Genomic DNA, 22,620 nt, shown 5'->3' on the forward strand with positions numbered 1-22,620 from the left:
TGAAACTTAACATATGCATAGAAGCAGACTAAAAAAAGATTGTTCTTCGTATCTGAGCTGCCTGACAACGTGAATGAGAAACTCAGAATGAGCTGCCTACGCATGGATTTCCCAGGCAGTGTCCAACATATATTGATCCTCTGGAAAAAGGTATATGAGCAAGAGATTCCTGACAGCAAGGTGCAAGAGGAACACACAGATGCTAGCGCCTGACTTTGGTGTAATTTGTAGCTAATTGAGCTTTCTGTTTCTCTACTGTTACTTAATCAAAGAGCTGCTCTGTTGCAGCCTGTCAAGCTTGGGAACTCAATTTATATGTAAATGCCTTTCTAACTACCAAGAGGCCACCCAACCAAACAGTCTGGAGTATACCTTGAAATGGGCCAAATACAGTTAAACGCAGCAGCAGAACCATCAGTTCCTTGAAGCCTTGGAGGTATTCACTACATTTAGTTATATGACAAAACATTAAATTGATTTTTCAACCTGCCTACCGTGCCACTCCATATTCAAATCATTCCCTTCGTACTCAAAATGATCCTATGCCCTAGACTCAGAATCCAAAATGATGCCATCCTGTGATAGAAACACTATTGACAGGTGGTCTAGTGGTTAAGGTGCTAAACTATGATAAGGAAACCAAGTTCGAGCCCAGCCTTAGTAACGGAAACTTGCTGTGGGACTTTGGGCCAGTCTTTCCTAGCCTAGCCTATTTTGAAGGGTTGGAGGAATAAGGCCTATCTATCCCACTTCTAGCACCTGGAAGAAAGGTAATAGTTGGTTTTACCACTGGCAAAAATATCAATGACCTAAGATGACAGTATGTTAGATATTTCTGGGTTCCTTTGAGGCTATCTCACAGTCATCTAGACTTTGCAGCCCACCTACAGTAGCCCTACAATCAAAAGACAAAACTACAGGTAGTCCTCAATTGAGCCTCAAATTTCTGTTGCTAAGTGAGACATTTGTTAAATGAGTTTTGCCCCATTTTACAACCTTTCTTGCCACAGTCGTTAAGTAAATCACCACAGTTGTTAAGTTAGTAACACAGCTGAAGAGTGAATCTGGCTTCTCCACCGACTTTGGTTGCCAGAAGGTCACAAAAGGGGATCATATAATTGTCATAAATATGAGCCAGTTGCCAAGCATCTGAATTTTGATCACATGACCATGGAGATGCTACAATGGTCATAAGTGTGAAAAACGATCATAAGTCCATTTTCTTCAGTGCTATTGTAACTTTGAATAGTCACAGTGAACTATTATAATTTGAGGATTACCTGTACTAAAGTGATATCTAGATAAAAGATTAGTATTTTGAATCATCTTATTCAAATCATGTTTTTAAAATGAATTTGAAAAACCCAAAACTGCAAAATGACCACCAAGAACTGAAAGAGTCAGTGTGGGATATAGATGCATTCTATCAATAAATTACATGTAATTAAAATATTTGGTCCCAATGCAAAAACATTACAGTGTAAAACCCTTAAATTATTATCAGTATTAGATATTTGTTTTGGAGCATTCTAACAGTACATTTTAATAAACAAGAAATAAGGATTTATTAATTTAATTTAATAAACAATAAAACATTTTTGCTAATGCAAGCATTATTTGCCAGGAGTCTGGAATAACGAAGTCAAATATCTCCTATTTAAAAAATCGGTGGCTTTAAAGATTAGGTGTTTTTATTTGCCTGTTGCAGTAACTGAACAACAATAACAAAAATCATATTTACTGCACATTCCATAGAATCATAGAATGCCATTAACCTAACTCAAGGGTTACCCACTATTGCTCCATTTTGGTTTAACAACAATAAATTTGTTTGCATGATCTTACAAAGATAAATATAGTTTAAACTTGTGGGTGTACTCTTGAATTATATATTACAAATTGGAATTGTTCACTATATCAAGTATTCTGTATTTATCAAGTATGGGGAAAGCAGTCTTAAATATTTCTTTTCAAAATTGCAAGACAGTGGAATCTTATATTTACTATCTTGGAAAACTGAAGTGTTCACTTTTTGTTTAATAATTTGTCTCTTTACCAAAGCAATAAAAAGGCTAATCAATATTATTTCATGTGCCAAGGTTTACAGATGCATTTAAAGATTGGCCAGAATGATTTCATATATACTGTTTCTTTTTTTACTTGCTTTTATGGTTTTTGTCCTTTTTATTTTTTATTATTTTTTGGAAACTTTGAGTTTTCTCATACTTCGGGGAATGTAGATTGAGAAAAGCTACACAATTGTGTTCATACATATGACAACTATCTTTGCTATCAAGAGTCAAAAGCTAACTTTTCAGATTTAAGCAAACTATCCACTCAGGGCCTAAATTATATTAGCGGTTGGTTATAAGGATAAATTGTATGTTTAGAAAATTATTTTCAGTCTTTCTTCCAATGAGTTCAGATGTGCACTCATTTCAACCTATGATTTATTGCATGTTCAAATTAAGCTGTAGCTGAAACAGACAGAACCTCCTTGAGCGACATCTGGAAAACTAACAAGTCATCTAAACTACAATATAGCAAGCTTGTGATCTTTGTTGGATGAATGAGCAAATATTTCAATGAGTGACCTCCGAATAACCCAAGATAATCATCAGCAAAGGTATGGCTGGAATTTTGAACAACTAGAAAGTCACATTTTGATGTTCAGATAGATGTTACTCCTATGAAATCACTATGATTTCATGAAAGATTATTCCGAAGGACAGTGGAATAGAAAAAAGTAGCTAAAGCATGCAAAGAGGGCAGATGGCTAGGAAGAGGAAGAAAATTGGCTGAAGAAGCTTGGAAAGACAGTTCTCCCCTTTAGAATTTGTCTGTTCTATTTGCCCATTTGCTCATTGTGATAATGCAATAAGAGATGGAAGATACATCGGTAAAGTGGCAAGACATGGCTGTCTGTGTGGGAAGGGGGTCAAATCAATCAAGATGGTGGCTGCAACTATACAGACAAATCTGCCCCTCCTTTATGTGCCATCAAAGCTGGGGCTCTTATCATGCAGTCACAGCTGCCACCTTGGTATTTATATATTATAATCTAGCCTAGCCTAATCTAATCTAATAATATAATATATATACAATATATTAAAAGATTTTAAAATGAAAATAAAAACAAATTCAAACTAATACAAAAGCAAGGGGAAGAAAGGAAATAAATAAAAGAAAAATCTAAAAGTGCAACAAAAAAAGAAAAAGTACAAAAAAAATAGAAAAGAAAAAAAACAATACAAGGAAGCGGCTTCCAATCTTTTTCTACAGCAGTTGTTAAATACAATTATATGTTTACCTTTAAAATTACATCATGACTCCTATCTATCTATCTATCTATCTATCTATCTATCTATCTATCTATCTATCTATCTATCTATCTATCTATCTATCCTGTCTAGTCAAAATTGTAACTTTGGGTTTTATGTGTGTGTGTTTTACACACAAAGTCCAAAAGGACTTTCTCTGTCAGTAATAAATACAGATGTTGCTTTTCTCTGATCAAAAAAAGGCAATCCGGCCATCTCAGCAGGTTCCATCAACCATTCCTCCATTTTGGATACTTTTGTGCATACGATAATCTGCACAAAAACAAAGTTCCATGACTTTCTTTCAACTATTTGGCCATCGATTCAGAAATTCAGAAAATGCCTAACTTCGCTCAGCTGGCATGTCATCCCCCCCCCTCAAAAAAGAGAACTATCTTCCTCCCCCCATCAAGGTCACCCTGAACAGAGGCACATGGTGGCAGCACCAAGGCTGGACCTAAAGGCCCAAATCCCAACTTCAGCACTAGTGCCACCTCTGCCACTCAAAATGGCCACCTCATGCCATTCCCCAAAGCATGCACGCCTTGGGGAATGGCATGTTTGCCCCCATGTCCCAGTGTTCCCAGGATCTGCCACGTGGCATTATTCAGGTGGTGTTTTCTTTCTATTTGCAGGCCCCTGTGGTTTACCAGAGGCTACTCTGGGTCACATGAGGCTTTGATTTTTGAGAGAATCCTCTTCCTGGTCTCTGAAGCCTCCGAAAACCACACAAAAGCACATTTTGTTCTTGCACGATATCCAGAGGGTCTGGGCGCTGTGCAAGAGCACATCCCGTTCTTGTGCAGACTCCAAAAACTGTGTGAGAATAGGACATGCTTTCAAGAATAGTTCTTGGTGAACACTAATGTGTCTCCCAGAACTCTGGCATTCCACCTTTGATACATGGGTCATAAGTTTCCCATCACTGGACTAGATCACAGTCTTTTGTTATGTCATTGGCACAAAGGTGGCTTCACATGACATCATGCCAATATAAAGACTCACATTAAGTTAAAAGTTCTGATTACTACCAGTCTATGTAGTTTCCCTAGCAGTAATTCAGAAATAATCTGCCACTGCCTTCTTCTGGATTCTTTTTTTTTTTAATCTCCCAGTGTTCCAAGAACTCTGGGATTTCCTGTTGGTCTCCTGTCCAAATGCTAACTAGATACAGGTTTTTTTACTTGTTTGTTTGAGATCAGTCAAGTTCTGCTAAGTGACAGAATATATCTGATCTGTATTGGTAAAACTGTAAACACATCCAAATCAGGGGTATATAATAACAAAGAAGAATTATACTTAGTATATGCATTTTTTTTTAGTGATGCCATCATCTCTCCAACTTTAATATTATTTTTTTAAGTGTTGGGGACATAATACAGTATATATGTAAACTAGGCTACAGCTTCTGAGTTTAAGATTGCTCACCTCAAAGATCGATTTTGCAAAGATAAATGCCACAGACTGAAGTAGAGCTTTTCCTTAGCAGAGAGAAGACCGTACCAAGCATGCTAACAATAGAACAATTAAACGGATGCAGAAACCGAATAGCTAGAAAGCTACACTAATCCCAATGCTTCCTGCTCTTTCTAACCTTCAGAGACGTCTCCGTAGGAAAACAGCAGCACTACGAGGGAAGCCATTTCAATAAAAGCACAGTCAGTGATCCTTATTTTCCCCCTTAAAGTTTCCCTCGGTGATCTTCATTCTGTTGCAAAGTGACTTTCAAAGTCGGTAGCTCATTAAACGTCTTGCCTGCCACCCACTTAAAAAGTAATTTATTTCCCTATTGGAATCCTTGATTGTTATACGGTTCTTAAGCATCGTGTCCTATACCAATAAGTAGAAAGACTGAGGACAACTGCATTTAAGCAACAACAGCACTGATAACCTTCAGCAGAACAAGCAGAAAGGAATCCTGTAGCCTTCCCTGCCATGTGCTGGGGAAACCTGAAATAGGCTGGCTGGAAAATTCTGGGCATGTGAACCCTAAAATACTAGGAGGGTCAACCCCAAAATGTGGCTGTGTCATGCCCCCGTCTGGAATCTGAATTTGAGGAGGAAGACGAACAGCTGACAGGGAGCGGGAGAGTGGCTTCACTGGCTGTGGAGAAAACTGGGGAAGGGCAAAGTCAGGCTGGGCAGAGCAGGGAAGAGGTAGAACAGGGGAGAGCGGGTTCAAAAGAAGACGAACGCCTACACCCTCTTCATGCGGGGAAGAATGGAGAAGAGAGCAACATGGATTGCATGGCTTATGAGGGAGGAAAGGGCCCTGATTCCCTTCACAAGGCATACCTAGGGATGGAGTTTAAAGGAGAGGCAGATGGGCGGGGGCGGTTGTCGGGAACAAACATTGAGTTTATCTAGTGTGGCTGCTTCTTATCTGAGTTCCTTGCATCTTCCCAACTGATTTGATCTACTGCCATGTTACTTCATTTCTGGAACTCTTTAACTTGCTCTGCTGGATTTATTACCTTTTTTTTGCCTTGTTGGATTTATAATTTAAAGTTTTCTGTTTAGTTTAGTTTACTTTATTGTCATTGCACCTCGTACAATGAAATCAAACACCATCTTCAGTGCACATTGTGACCATGACCATGACCATGAAAATAAACACAAACACACATCCTTCACACTCCACACATTGAACCCCAAACCCCGACACCGCACCAATACCGCAATATACAGCAGAATTCAAAAGAGCTACTGCCCTGGAATAGAAGTTGTTTTTCAGCCTATTTGTCCTTGTTTACAACATTTGGATGGAACATCTGCAGCCGAAGGCTGTTGCAGGTTCGTGGGAGAGTTTTTCTCCAAAGCGGAGGGTAACCGGGACATTGGGGGCAAAGTTGGAGCTAATAAAGGGACTCATTCTTATTCTTTGGCTGTTGCCTTTATGCCACGCCCCAGGTCATCACAGGTGGCTTATCAACATAGCAGTGTAGCTATATCCTCCCTTCCCAAAATATTCCACTTTCAAAAGGATAGGGTGAAAAGAAAATGGGATAACAGAAAACAAAAAGCAATTAGCTACACCAAAGATAATATAATTGTTAATCAATCATCACTTCATTGTTAATATCAAATATGGGTGACAGCACGGATTTAGAACAGATTTGCAGTAACAGTCGATATGAAGGCCTTCTCCAGTTGCAGAACTATGTTTATTTATAAAGTCCTCGACTTACAACCATTTGTTTAATGGCCGTTCAAAGTTACAACAGCATTGAAAAAAGTGACTCCCAATTGGTCCTCGCATTTACAACCGTCGCAGCATTTCCATGGTCACATGATCTGCATTTGTGACCTTCCCAGCTGACTTCTGACGAGCAAAATCAATGGGGGGAACCAGCTTTTGCTTAACAACCTTGTGATTCCCTTAACAACTGCAGTGATTCACTTAACAACCACGGCAAAAAAAGTGATAAAATTGGGCATGACTCTCTTAACATCCAGCTTATTTAGTAGCAGGAATTCTGGTCCCAGTTGTAGTCATCAGTCCATAAGAAACGGTGGTTTCACTCAGTCCCAAGTACAAGTCTAGTATATAAGAATGGGACAAGATTCCAGGAAATTGGGAAAGAAAAACAGAAGGCTCTATTACAATATTTCTTTGACTTTTTTTGTATTGTAGCTTTCTGTGTGTCTTAGGATTCTACCAACACACCTAAATTGTATCCAGGGTATTTTGGGGGGTTAGTACCAACAACACTCAAAGGATCCCATATTAGGGGAGGCTGGTATATATAGTCCACCTTCATGTGCAATTATCTAATCCAAGGTTTTCCCAACGTTGGCAATTTTAAGACCTGCGAACTTCAACTCCCAGAATTCCCCTGCCATCCATGCTGGCTGGGGAATTCTGGGAGTTGAAGATCATGTGTCGTCCTAAAGCTGCCAAGAGTGGGAAATCTTAAATTATTCAAATATCTTATAGAAAGCTTTTTAAAAAATTCCACATACAAGACAGGAAAGTAAAACACAAAAACACCACAATGTCCTTGAAGCAAGCTAGAAGACGATTTCTATATCTAGAAGCACAGGTAGTCCTTGACATATAACAGTTCATTTAGTGACCATTCAAAGTTACCAATTTATGGCTGTTTTTCACGGTTACGGCCTTTGGAGCATCCCCATGGTCATGTGATCAAACTTCAGAACTTGGCACCTGGTTCATATTTATTATGGTTGCTGTGTCCCAAGGTCATGTGAACTCCTTCTCACAAGCAAAGTCAATGGGGAAGCCAGACTTGCTTAACAACCGTGTCCCTAACTTAATGACGGCAGTGATTCACTTAACAACTGTGGCAAGAAAAGTCGTAAAATGGGGCAAAACTCAACAAATGTTTCAATTAACAACAGGAACTCTAGGCTTAATTGTGGTCATAAGTTGAGGACTACCTGTATATCTTTTCATGAAGCAATCTCTCTCTTTTGAATAAATGGCTACATTACCTCAGAGATAAAACTGCCTGCTCCCCTATGTGTATCTTTTACATCTGCAAATAGCAATAAAGTTGTCACAGGCCCAGTTTATCTTAATTTTCTCCAAACTTTCACAGATATTTCATTATCATTTTGAATCTGCTGCCAAAACAGAATAAAGTTGTTTTTTTAAAGCAAAATAATAATAATAATAATCCCAGAGTTATACGCTCAGGAGACACTGCTGTATTAGTAAAACCATTGCACAAAACAAGATTACTTTTTGCCCTGGATATCAGTACAAACGTTAGCTATGAATCGTATAATTTAGTAAATAAATATTTCCCCAAAGAATGATGGGGATAACTAGCTTCATTTGCTGAAATGGGCCGTAGTACTGATAAAACCTTAAGCACTTTCTAAAACATGGAGAAATCTTGCCAACTATCCTCATCGTTTAATTTATATACCAGAACTAAATTGCAGATGTTATTTATTTTGGAAAATGAGCTTACTAGCATTATTAGAATTGTATATATCAATGTAATTGTATGGAGCACTTTCAGCCAAAACAAAAATGTCTGGCATGTTATAAAATGTGAAGTTTCTACTTTTTAACATAACCATCTATGAATATTTAGCAACGCATCTGAAGATGCAGCTCATGTATTTTTATCGTCAGAATCACTGCTTGGGATAGATTAGTGCTGATTGGCTGCGACTGATAAGAAAAGCTATGTGATGCTTTGCCCACAGGGTGGCACCACAAAAAGGCTGGCAGTGTTTTTAACATAGGTATCGGCAAACTTGCTCACTTGCAATATTGAATGAGCCATACGATGAAGGAATGACAGGCAATCATTAAGGAAGTGTTAACTTAACGAACTCATCTGCTGTACAGCAGCTGCTTGGCTTCCTATAACTCCATCTAATGCCGCATAAAGTGTGTTATTGATCACTGCAGCAAAGAAAGGGAAATTGGACAATATTTTGTTCTAAGACTCTGGCATAGCTCCTCGTGGATTATTTATCTGACTTGGAGAGAAATATTTCTGGGTTTAGTCTGGCTTTTCTACACTCAGAAGGTTGAATCTGGATTTGTCTGAATGGCTCCAGAACCGGTACCTAAACACTGCTGCTTGCCAATGTGCCCCCTTTAAACTTCCCTCTGTTTAGTCTCTCTTCCTTACCGCTTTTCATATATAACAGACTGACATTTTCTCTACTTCCTTGCATTCCCAATCCAACTCTCTGCTGCTGTGCACTTCATCCCTGACTTTGCCTCTACTTTAAAATCAATCTGCTTCCTAAATCTAACCAAAAATCCTAGTGGACCATTAATCCATCGTGATTCAAATCCTAATCTGAGATCTTTACCTATTTCCACTTTGTGCACTTGGCTACCAGAAATTAGAGATGTTGGCGTGTGTGTGTGTGTGTGTGTGTGTGTGTGTGTGTGTTTAAGAATGTTAGGGTTTTTCGGGTTCATAAAATACAACAACACAGTGTGGGACTTGAAGTGTTGAACTAAAACTGAGGTGACCCAGGTTTAAGACTATTTCACAGGGTTCGTTTTCAGGCAAAATTAAGGATGAAATGATATGCATACTTCCTCAAACTCCTAGGACGAAAGAGATGATACAAACCCAATAAATAAGTGTTCCTCTTAAAGGTTAAGTCTCCAAATGAGCACAACTCACTTTTTTAAAAAAAAAAATGTCCCGTATAACTCTGATTCTCCTCACTGGCTCTTGAATGCGCAATTTCCCTTCCCACAGATTTTGACATTATTTCTTTTTTCCCCCCCAAGGTATATAATCTCTATTTCTAAGGCACTTAGAAGGCCTTGCTTTGGGTAGCTGAATTATACATACAAGGTGGGATATCAAAAGCAATATTTTTTTATTTCAGCCATAAAAGAAAGGATCCTCTCTCCACCTCCTCCCCCAATCTCTGGTTGTTTGGGAAAGGAAAAAATAGTCTCAGACCATTTATCTCTGAGCAAAAATAAGTGATTGAAAAGTGATGTGTAATCTCAGCTTTCTTTGCATATTTTTGTGCAGATTAAAGTGAACAGATGAGTTGGGGACGGCAACTAAAACACATCGCTTCAGAAAACAATAGGCTAGTTACTTCTCATTGGTAACAAAAAACAACAAATCATTACAACGTGCATGCGCTAAATTATTTCCATCTCCAATTCTTATATGACAACTAGGAAAATACAAGGCAGTTGCAGTGTCAAATGAATGAGTCTTAAAATATACATTATTGTGTGAAAGCTCACTGGGGGATTTTAAATTTTCATAATAGTACAGAGAATATTTGTTCAGCTTACTCTTTCTTTGCACACATACAAATTAACCAGCCCACCAGAGACTATCATAAAAGCAAGAGACACAGGCACCTTTCACTGAGAATAGCTTGCTTTCAAGAAAGGACGTTCATTTTTCAGCAGAAATGATTTTTAAAAGATAGAAAAATAATATTCACCAACACTTTTTAAAATTTTAGACCAACTATATGACAAGCTTATCACTATCCAAATTGTTCTGACATAGTCAAATCCACCAGTATTTTATCCCAAATACTGCATTTATTATATCTATTTTGGAAGCACCCCTCATGCTAAATAACTGAACTGTTCTTGAACTTCTATGGTTATCTATTATTTCCTGTGGTTTCCAGAAAATATTGAATCTATTAATGCTTAAAATAGCATTTCAATAGCATTTCATTCTTACTTTAAAAATGCCCCAATATTTATGTTAATATTAACAAGGTAAATACCATTAAAGTTGGATTATCAAATCAGCCAGGAGGAATGGCATTAAAAGTGAGCAAACAAAAAAAAAGACATCTTCCAGCAGAGTTACATTGATTAGCATAAATTAGCATACATTTCCAAAAAAAGGGAAGAAAATAGGCAAACAAATCTGCACAAATTTTGAATTTAGTTCCTGTGGAAACTACAGGCAGTCCTTGGCTTACAACAGCAATTGGGACTGGACTTTCTGTCGCTAAGTGACCTACTCATAAACTGAAACATGATGTGAAAGTTGCTTAATAAGAGAAAATCCAGCAATCCTGATTGTTATCATTAAACACATCACTGCAGGTCATTAATTGGAGTGGTTGCCATTCGGAACCTCCTGCCGGCTTCCCCATTGACTTTATACTGCAATGAACTCCAAGGGCCAATCAAAGGTACCTCTTGTTTAAGCACCATCACAGGTTTGACCAGTTGAAAGTAGCAGAAACCGAGGACTACCTATAAAGAAAGTTTAGCCATGACTAACTGACCCTATTAATTTTCAGGCAGGCCTAAATCTAACTTAAATAATTTGTTTCTAACGAGGTGTCTCTGGGCAATAACCGGTTAGGTACCAATCATATAGCACTGCTATGTTTAATTTTGACCTCTGATAATCAGAGAAATAGTTGTGGTGGCGCAGTGGTTAGAATGCAGTACTTCAGACTACTTCTGTTGACTGCCGGTTGACTGCAATTTGGCAGTTTGATTCTCACCAGGCTCAAGGTTGACTCAGCCTTCCAGCCTCCTGAGGTCGGTAAAATGAGGACCCAAATTATTGGGGGCAATATGCTGACACTGCTTAGAGAGAGCTGTAAAGCACTGTGGAGCAGTATATAAGTCTAAGTGCTATTGCTGTTGCTAATACTGGCCCAGTTAGAGCTATTAAGAGATCACTGTAATTTATAAGGTTGGCAGTAGTACAGATATAAATGGTTTTTAAAACAAAACAAAACTATAAAATAAATAACTGGGTGAAAGAGGAATCCAAAATATTTTTGTCCTCTAAAACAGATAACAAGCCTATTAATGCAAGTTACATCTTATTTATATCTACATCTCTATTTTTTCTTTAGCAGCATAAATTCTCAGTCTTCTGATCCAACTTGCCTAGCTTCAATAAGGCTCTTCCTTATAACTTTATGCATCCTAAAACAAAGACTCCATGATCGCTCACGATTCTGAGGACTCGTTTTAGCAGAAGCCTCCTGGGAAATGTATTTAAATACTTCCAGCTGGAAGAGTTTTCAAGTGTCATTGGCTCTACGGATACACACACACACACAAGATGGACACATCTAATACATGATTTGGAGGCTGTGTGGGGACAGTGCCAATTCCCAATGCTGATCCCTGCTAGCACACGCAGCAATCTGGGAACTATCAGAATAAGTGCAAGCAATATAATCAAGACCAGCAACGGCTGTGCAAAACTCCCAGGCTACATCGGATAATCCTCCCTTTCTAGCTGTCACTTCCAATACTGAACTAAGTCAGACATGAGAAAAGCTGCTTGCTGGACAACCCTTCAGAGATCACAATTGGTAACGGCCGCACAGCATAAGCTTCTCGCATTCGTGGGATGATCATGGGAAAAGCAGGGAGAGGGGGAAAAAAAAAAAAAAACCTAGTCCAGACTTCTACTCAAATACCATACACAAGGGAAGGATCATAGTTTGAGAAAAATGTGGCAATACTAAAATGGGGCCTCCCCAAAAACTTAAATTCTAAGACTGTCTACTAATGTCCTATAGGAAGGAACATTTCTGGGCAATTTGTTTTCCCGCAGATTAATCAAAGACTGATGAGGGCATCAGGTGTTTTTTTTTTCCTGACAGTCCCCTCCCCCCCAATCTGTTACCTTCTATGGGAGATTATGGTTTTTGTGTTCCCCAAATTTGGGGCGGGGACAACCATTTCTTGTCTTCCTGAATATCAGGTATAATCTGATACAAACAAATATACAATAACACCTTGCTCAATTCTGCAAATTCATTCATTCTGAGAATGACTCTGATCTGCTGCAGATTTCAAAGCCTAGTTTGTGCACTTTCTTGTTTCTTCCCTACCCTCTTTTTAAAACAGTGCTAGGTCTTCCGCTTGGGAGAGATGAAAAAGAAGAGTGTAAAATTCATGCCTTAATAATACATATATTAGGATAGATCAGGGGTGTCCAACTTGATTTCACGGAGGGCCGCATCACGATTGAGTTTGACCTTGGGGGGGCTGAGGGGGTGTGGCCAGGATGAGCGTGGCCAGCTTGACGTCACTCGTATCGGGGCACCTGTGGTGGCCCGGGCAAGGCTGGGGGATCTATTTTCGCTAGCAGAGGACTGCAGTAGGCTTGGGGATTTTCAAACTAGCTTGAGGCCCACGGTTGTTTAACCCTGAAGAAAAGTAATGCTAAAGGGAGAGGAAGCTTAGTAAAAAGATCAGCAACTCTCAGACGCTGAAGATTCTGCTCAATTTTATTGAGCGCCTCAGATTAGATGAAAATTCCTTCAGAAGAGGAACTTTTTTGCCTAGTCTGCAGAGACAACAATATTAGTGATAATTATGTCTTCCAAGGAAGGGTATTGGCACCCAGAGCCATTTGTGCAGACACGCAAGCCCCAGCCAAACTTACCTTCACTGCGCATGCACACGCCTCCCAGATGATTTTTTTGCCTGTTTGAGGCCGTTTTCGCCTTCCCGGAGGCTCAAGGGAAGCCTCTGCATCCTTGGGAGGCCGAAAAACAGGCCTTCCGGAAATACCGGAAGCGCCGAAATGGGCCCATTTTCAGCCTCCTGAGGCTCCAGAGGCCTCTGGGAGGGCGAAAACAGCCTCAAACAAGCCGAAAATCAGCTGGGAGGCGCACACATGCAGGTAAGGGGGGCACACACAGTGCAGGTAAGGGGGGCAGGGGTGTTGCGGCGTATGTGCAGGGGGAACACATTGCATTGTGAGTGTCAGCACACGCACACGCACGCTATCTCTCTCTCGCACGCTTTCAGCACACCACAACAAAAAGGTTCTCCATCACTGCCACAGACAAATCCCCAGAACTGTGAGAGTCTTCCACATATATCTACCTGCCTCGGTTTACCCAGAAAATGACCAAACAGCTTCAGAGTGTACTGTATATAAGGGAGGAGACATTTCTGGAGATACTTTGGTCCTAAGCCATTCACAGTTTTTAAAAACTAACATCGAATCTTTGAATTTCACCCTGCAATGGACTAGTAGCCAATATACTACTTTTAGAGCACTACGGTAGTATGAAATGATTATATCAATTTTGAACTCTTGGAGGAAATGCAAGTTGTAATTTAACTAAGTGAATACATTGTTGACTCTGTATTTCTGAAAATTTTTTAAAGGTAATCTTGTGTCCAGACTCCAACTAGGCAATTGCCAGAATGCCTAATCAGTGAGTGGTCCTTGGTGCTCTCCGAGCTTGCAGATGTTTCATTACCCAAACTAGGTAACATCATCAGTGCTAGCAGGGAGTGGGGCTTGTTCTCATGTTATATACTACTGCACTGCCCTGTCAGGGTGGGTGAGAGTAGTCTTGGTGGTTCTTTCGTTGGGCTGATTACTATTAGCTTGTTCATCAGTTCCTTGATTGTGGTATCGTTTGCGTGGATCCATGAATACCAACTAATAGTATGAAGACATGATGAAAACTCCTTAATTTCACAGCACATGGACAGATGTAACCATAGGTTCAACTAGGAACTATGACCAGCAAGTCCAAATGAGCTAGAGAATTTCTGGAAGCCTGGCACTCTTAACAAATCAGTCATCGACATGCACATAGACATAAACAACATTTATGTACCATTCCAAAAAAAATAAATCAACAAGCCAAAAAGAGAACAGAAAGACCAAAACATGTTTCCACCAGCAATCAACACCCAGGTGAGCATAGATTAACACCAAGATTAACATTAGACAATCAATCAAAAGCTGTCAAACAAACTAATAGTAAACAGCCCAACCAAAGAACCCACAAAATCACTTCCATCAACTCCAATACAGTGAGCCACTAGAATATAAAATGAGAACACACCCACTGTCTTACTACGGTAGCACTGATAATGTTATCTAGTTTGGGTAATGAAATGTCTGCAAGAAAACAACCAAGCTCAGACAGCAATCTCTACCTACAAGGCCATGTCTGTCCCAAAATGTGAACGTGAATGAAGTGGATTTAGAAAATTAGCCTTCAAGCACTATCTCCAGGTTGTTTGCAACCATTTACCCAGCTTATTTCTAGGTGTAGGATTAAATAGTTTATTTAATGTAATTACTTTATTATTTGAAGCAATTGAAAATGGACCTTGGAATGAAGCTCTCTTCCACTTCAGTTCTTCCTGTTCATTTTACTAACAGCCATCACAGCTTATTAACCAGTTAGAATTTAGTGTTAGGCAAAAGTAACAAGAGTAAATGCATATCCTCTAATCATGGTCAAATCACCTATAGAAAGATGGGCAAGTATTTAATCCTGTGGCCTAATTATTTCTTTCAACCATATTTTAGGGTTGCATTAGAGTCTGTCCGAGCCCTTGGCAATGCAAATACAGCGTGAAACACATTTTAATCCCTAAAAGCAAAAGTTACAAATAAATAAAGAGATTCAATTTCATATACGGTGGATGATTACAGTGAACCACTTATCAAACAACTTACTGCGTGGAGTTTCTAAATGAAATATGAAATCTCTGTGGAAGGTACACTTCAATTCAACGAGGATGAATTTTGTAGCCAGTATGCATATGAGGTCAGACTAGATAATTGTAATAGTCCCCTAACTGGTCTTAAAAGTATATGAATTAAAATTGCTTCCATACTTAATAGTCTAGAAGCTGCTAAAGGGTATCCAAATTATGGTCAGTGAATGAGACCACAAAGAGGTTTAATACCAGTTGGGGCAGATAAAATAGCAAGAGAGCACATAATAAGTTTTGATCCACAGAAGGTTCTTGAAAATGGAGAAGTGCATTTAAGTATTTTCCAACAATGAATCTACTTGAGGTTTCCATTGTTCAATTTAAAGTTTGAACTTTTTTTTCCCAACAAAGCAAGGGAGTACATTGTTTTCTCTCGTCAAATCAGAATTAAAATGGAGTTTACTGCTTTCATAGCATAGCAAGAGATAGCATGGTGAAAGAACTGATATGCAAAACGAGGAAAGCTTATCTAAGAATAATAATCTTAAGGTCATGTTCTGTTAAGGTTCAAGAACTGAGAGGTATGCTAGGATTTGAAAGGAATAGACTCAAACTAGGGTGAATTGCCCAAAGGTTTTTTTTTTTTTTTGAATTAATATTAATGTTAACAGCTTCCATTTTTTCTTTTTATTCTTTTTAGTGCTGATTACTCTTTATTTTTTTAATTATATATTTACTAAAAGGACTATTAAAACCCTTACTTATTTAATGTCTAATGAAAGTTGTTCCTTGAGTGTTTTTTCAATTATTTTAAAACAGAGCGATAGTCTGAAAAATGGTCCATTTTTAAACATGCAATCATAGGTAGAAAAAGGACAAAACCAATGCAGTGAAATGTAATCCAAAATTTAGCCATAAAATCTAAGGAAAAGATATCAAGAAACAAAGATTTAAGTATTAAGGACTTCAAAGTCTCTTTTATTCTCAGTTCATTTCTACGTGAACATGGAGCCACAGAATACTTACGTTCATAGTATCTAGTTTAATTTAGAGAATTATTATTGACTATTGAATAATTGTTATTATTATTGTTGTTGTTGTTGTTATTTAGGTATGTGAAAAAAAACCTACAACCTAAATGTGAAGTTGTAGTGGGAAAAACAGAATGCTCAAAGGTAAAAAAAAAAAACTCTTTCCATCTATTTGGTCATACATGTCACCTAATTGGAAAGAACCTCTCTTAATATTGAAAAACATAATCATTTGATGAAGCAGGAAAGGCCCAGGACAATCAAAAGGAAATATGTCTTCCCCAGTGGTGGGTTTCCAAAATTTTTCCTACCGGTTCTATGAGAGCGCACTTCATGCATGCGCACAGGGCTCAAAAACCGTCCTCTGTGTCAATGGTGGTGGGCTGAGCTGGGTTTTTTTAGCTCAGCTGAGGCATGGCAATCCGCTCTGCTGCATGACTCAGCTAAAAAACAAGAGAATTTTGGAGAGGTATCTGCGAGGCCAGGGCCAGCCAGAGGTGGTATTTGCCAGTTCTCTAAACTACTCAAAATTTCCGCTACCGGTATGCCAGAACCAGTCCAAACCAGCTGAATACCATCTCTGGTCTTCCCACATTACTGACTTAATCAATGGAATTCACTATTGCAGGATGCAATGGTAGGTATCAAGCTGACTTGCTTAAAAAGTCATTAGGCAAATAAGGCAGGGTGTCAAACTGGTGGCCTGTGGGCCGGATTTGTCATGCGCAGGCCATGCCCACCCCAGCTCCACCAAGGGAAAAAATGTCACGATATGTCATGTGATGGCAACGATGCCGAGTTTGACACCTGTGCAATAAGGTATAAAGCTATCAGCGACTACTTGTTATTTCTACAATAAAAAGTAGTTTTCTTCTTCTCATACCAGCAACTACAAAACATTAGGAAGAGGTAGCTCCTACCCGTTTTTAGGTTTCTGGTAGGTAGATGGCTAGCTATTCCAGGAAACAGAATATTGGATGAAAAAAGGCTCCCTTTACTAGCAAGCTGCTAGCTATTTTGCAAGCTAATTGATAGGAAATTAAAAAAAAGTGATATTGAGAATATTATGTAGAGCAGAACGCCTTTCCTTCCTGGTCAGTTGATGACATGCAGCCGTTTCACAGGTGCTGTTTAAGTAGCCATTGCGTATTTCATTTTAAGACCCTGAAAGGATCTGGATCCATAGCCATATTTAACAGCCATTGCACACATCTCACAACTAGATTTGGTACCTGATGACACGTAGAAAGTGTGCACAGTTTGGGATAAGATGAAGAATTTGGATTCCACACAGTGATGGTTAAAAGAGGTCACAACCCACTTACAGTAGAACACTTTAAATTAAAACACTTTTTTTCATACTCCCAAGAATGCATTCACATAGCCTGAAAGACTAAATTCCAGATCAGTAGATCAACTCTCTTTGTTCATATCTTTGGTGCAAACCAATCGTAGATTCTTTGGCAAAACCAATACAAACTTTAGAACAGCCACATTCAGATTCAGGAAAAGTTTATTTTGAGGGTAAAATATGAAAATTGAAAGTCTAGGTTCAGTGATCAGGCAGTTTCATGAGTAATGTATTTATAGAATGCAAAGAGTTGTATAACGCAACAACTCAGAGAGCAACATGCAGCTCCTTCTGAAATATCTATATCCCTTTCTTCCCTAATTACAACATCTATTTTATTGGTCCTTAATGGATGTTGTCAAATTATACACTTATACCAGAGGTGTCAAAATCAAGGCCTGTGGAATGGATCCAGCCCAACGGGCTGCTTAGATTTGGCCCATGGAGCTGCCCTGGAAACAGTGAAGGACCGGCCCATGGTGCCTCTGCCAGTGAAAATGGAACCCAGGAGGACTGCATGAGGGCTGCAGGACATCGAGCTAGTCACACCCACCCTGGTCACGCCCACTCAGCCCCCCCCTGAGGTCAAATACAATCCTGATGTGGCCCTCAGTGAAATTAAGTTTGACACCCCTGACTCATACTCACAAGCTGGCCATAATTTGAACCTGTTCACTTAGGAATTGTGTTATTTCAAGAACAGATTTGGCTACAAGTCTGATACACATATCCAAAGGGTATCTTTTAAATCAAGGGTGTCCAACCTTGGTAACTTCAAGACTTGTCAATACTGTTCTTCATACTGCCCTATCTCATTTGGAGAAAAAAGGAACGTATGTCAGAATATTATTTGTTGATTTTAGTTCTGCTTTCAACACAATATTACCCCACAGATTGATGTCTAAGCTTAAAGATCTGAAGCTACCGGACTCTATATATTGGTGGATTCTGAATTTTTTATCACATCGTTCACAAAGGGTTAGGATGAATGAACATATCTCTTCTGCGAAGATCCTCAATGCTGGCACCCCTCAGGGCTGTGTATTGAGTCCACTTTTATTCACTATTTATACGTCTGATTGCACCTCTATTCATCTGAGTAATAAGATCATTAAGTTTGCAGATGATACAAAGTTGGTGGGGCTCATTTCTGATAATGATGAGTCTACGTACAGGGATGAGGTTCATCAGTTGTCCCTCTGGTGCAAAGTAAACAATCTTGTTTTTAATATAAATAAGATGAAGGAATTCATAGTGGATTACAGGAAGAGCAGTTCGGATATCCAGCCGTTGTACATCGATGGTGTTTTGGTAGAACAGGTGGCAGAATGTAAGTTTCAAGGTATCACCCTGAAACAGGATCTAACATGGGGGGCAAATACTTTAGCCCTAGAAAAAAAGGCTCATCAACTATTGTATTTTTTAAGACTTTTACGATCACAACAACTGCCAGAGAGTCTGTTGGTTGCCTTCTATCGAAGCTCTATAGAGAGCATTTTATCCTATTGCCTCTGTGTGTGGTTTAGGAGTTGTACAGAGGCGGAGAAAAGGGCACTCCAAAGAGTGATAAAAAGGGCACAAAAGATCAGCGGATGTCCTCTTCCCTCATTGGAGGATTTGTATAACATGGGATGTAGAAGGAAGATACAAAAGATCTTGAGAGACCCTTCACATCCAGGCCACTCATTGTTTGAGATCCTACCATCAGGAAGACGATATAGAGTGCTGAAAGCTAGGACAAGTAGATTTAAACATAGCTTTTACCCAAGTGCTGTGATCAGGTTAAATGCAGAGTTATGAATCTGGTGGTCTTAACATATATATATCCTGGTTGTATAGTTTTTAACTGTTAATTGTTTTAATTTGTTTTACATTGTTATTTGTATATGTCTTTTGGTGTTGTTCAGTTGTATGTTGTGAAAGAGCACCTTATTTCGTTGTTCTCAGGTTCTGAGTACAATGACAATAAATTTATCTTTGTCTTTATCTTTATCTTTGTGGATTTCAACTCCCAGGATTCCTCAACTGGCTGTGGAATTCTGGGAGCTGAAGTCCACAAGCCTTCAAGTTGCCAAGATTAGACGCTTTTTTAAAATGCTTTTTTTAATAGAAAGGTACTCCTCAAGAAAAGAGAAAAGAATAGAGCAATAAACATAGCATGTTCGCACCAATAATAAAGGAAACGCCTCAGGGTTTCTCTCTTACCAGAAGAAGTTCGGCCTGTAATTCTTTGTAACTTTTTTCATTATCCTGGAGTGTCTCAGAGAGGTCTTTAATTATTTTCTCCTTTTCTTCTACCTCTTCGTTTAGCTGCTCATTTGCAGCTAGATGCTCCCTTTGTAATCTGAAAAAATAGACCAGCATTTTTCAAAACATTTAAATTTGTTATATATTCTTCTCGATGAAACAACTATAAAACATCTACTCTACGCTACCATTTTATTAACATTGAGAAAACCAGGAAAAAAAATCTAAAGAAATGCTGAGAGAGATACCAATAGACACACGTGCTGCAGTCCTTACCCAATAGACACACATGCTGGTGGCTAACCTTTTTGGGCTCCTGTGCTGAAAATTGCACGCGTCCTGGCGCTCGCTCGCTTGCCAGCACCCAGAAGGCAATGTGCACCCCCCGCCGCCCCCTGTGCATCTGCGCACAATTCCCCCCACTGTACCCTTACCTGCATTGCACATGCGCACGCCTCCCAGCTGATTTTCAGGCCTTTTTCGGCCTCCCAGAGGCTCGAGGGAAGCCTCTGCAGCCTTTGGAGGCAGAAAAATGGGCCCGTTTAATCACTTCCGGTATTTCCGGAAACACAGGAAGTGATGAAACAGGCTTGTTTTTTGGCTGGGAGGCATGTGCATGTGCAGTGAGGTACATTTGCCTGGGCCTCGCATGCCTGCACAAATGGCTCTCGGTGCCACCTGTGGCATGCGTGCCAGGTTCGCCATCACGGCTATCGGGTGTTATTATTTATTTAGCGTATAGCACATCATACATGGACTAGCAATATACAGTATATTGGGGTGGGACGTTATTTTATTATTTTTATTTCTCTTATCTACTGTTTTTACATCTTTGTAAGCCGCCTTGACTCGCCATGCGCGAATGGGCGGCAATATAAATTTTCTAAATAAAATAAACATTAACATTTCTATAGGGCGAATTGGGCAGAACAGGTCAATAGATGTGGTACCATTTGTCTATTTCAATAATCCAGTACATCTTCTGAGAATAGTCAAATTCAGGTTATTTAAACTCATTGAATGGCATCAAATATATTTGGCTAGCTAAAAGATAAAATCTGAAAGACAGATAGTCTTCATTTAAGTTAACTGTTTAAAGCAGGCTTGTCAAACTGGCGGCCCACAAGCCGGATACATCACTTGCAGGCCACACCCACCCCGGCTCTGCAAAGGCAAAAAAAATATGATACGTCACATGACGCGATCAAGTTTGACACTGTGGTTTAAAATTAAAATGGCATTGAAAAAAGTGACATGATCATTTCCCCCCACTGTGGTAATATAACCTATTGATCATTTTATCATTTTCTGTAAGGCCTTTGTATAACTAGCAGTAAGTCTAGGAAGATGTGGGCATTCTTGGTGGGGGTAGGAGTATCTTTGCTCAGAGTGCCTCATTCTGTTTTGATTCTGCCAGTTTAGAAGGAATAGGAAAATGGGTGAAAGTTCAAGGTACAAGATACACAGTTGTGCTTTCTCATGGGACTTTCCAAACTTTCCCATGAGACTTTCCGTGGCTGTATGATCTCATCCTAGCAAGGTAACATCTGGGACTTTCCAAGATTGTGTGTTCTCATGCTGGTGAAGTAATCTCCTGTTGAGGTCATTGTTTTCTGAATATGCATACTGTATTTTGCTTGTGTTTTTCTCAATAAATACTGCTACCTGAGTTCTCTCAGGGTTGGCATTTTTCTCAGAGACAGTTCCCTGTGTCTCATTTCAATGTCAAACCACCATAAATGGTGACCCCGACGTGATAGCTTGGAAGGCTATACGTTTCCCGCATCCTATACTCATCGTCGCGGACGCCGACTGGGCCCTCATCTTCTTGCTGGACGAAGATAGATTCTTTCGTGAGTATGGGGGAGATCTCTCGAAGGCTCAGAAAGAGCACATCAGGGAATTGAGAGGGATCATTGGGAATAGTTTTGGGTTTGGAATTGGCAGTAGGGGTTGTGCTGTAGGAAAGAAAGAAATTGAGGACTTACTACAGTATGTTTGGAAAAATATTAAGTCATATCCGGAGGGAGGTAGTATTAAAGTAGAGTCCTGGAAAAGATAGGGAAATTTTTGCACGAGGAACCTCGTGCCCCTTCTTCAATTTTGTTAACCTGGAGAGTGATTATGGATGCGTTAGCTACTTATGAACAACCGCTCCTATCACCCCCGAAGAAGGTTTGCCGCTTTACCATGCGGATGCGTTTGTTGCCGCCGACGGCACCTCTCTGGGGGACTGTCTAGCGCTAGAAATACTTTGTCAGAAGATAAGAGTTTACCTTTAAGGGTTCAGGTGGATGCAGTTACTGCAGCTATTCAAGAAGCAAAGAATAGAGGGGAACTATCAGGAGATGATTTGGTGGAGTTTGGAGTAGAAGTTCAACTTAATCCAGTAGAAATTGTCATGGATGCTGCATTAAATCCGCAGCGGGAGTGGAAGCCTTTACAGCTCAGAATTTTGAGGGAAGTTAAGCAAGCAGCAAAAGAATATGGTGTTAGAACGCCATATACTCAGGCATTGTTAGAAGCAGTTGGTTATGGAAATAAAATGATTCCAGCTGACTGGAAAGCTCTGTTGAATATGATTTTAACTCCAGCTCAATATTTGGTGTTAGATCAGAAATGGAGACAGCTGGCAGTCCAGAGGGGAACAGCAAATGTTACCCCAGATCAGCTTTACGGAGCTGGTAATTTTACAACAGTGGAACAACAGAGAGATGGTATGCCTGAGGAAGGGTTCATTCTTCTCCCACAAATAATTTTTCAAGCCATAGGGTCTCT

At 39.5% G+C, this 22,620-nt stretch overlaps 1 protein-coding gene across 4 annotated transcripts in view; it reads right to left on the reverse strand.

The window, feature by feature from the left end:
* CCDC171 (coiled-coil domain containing 171) overlaps window positions 1-22,620 on the reverse strand; it is a 200,773-nt gene that overhangs the window by 138,590 nt on the left and 39,563 nt on the right. For all 4 annotated transcript variants that reach the window (XM_087957656.1, XM_087957657.1, XM_087957653.1 and 1 more), the window contains one exon: window positions 19,801-19,939. In XM_087957656.1, coding sequence (XP_087813782.1) covers window positions 19,801-19,939 — 139 coding nt within the window. The remainder of the gene's footprint in view (window positions 1-19,800; window positions 19,940-22,620) is intronic.

Source organism: Notechis scutatus, chromosome 2, assembly GCF_049901735.1.
Source record: "Notechis scutatus isolate UNSWTSFEM ecotype Mainland chromosome 2, rNotScu1.2, whole genome shotgun sequence".
Classification (NCBI taxonomy): domain Eukaryota; kingdom Metazoa; phylum Chordata; class Lepidosauria; order Squamata; family Elapidae; genus Notechis; species Notechis scutatus.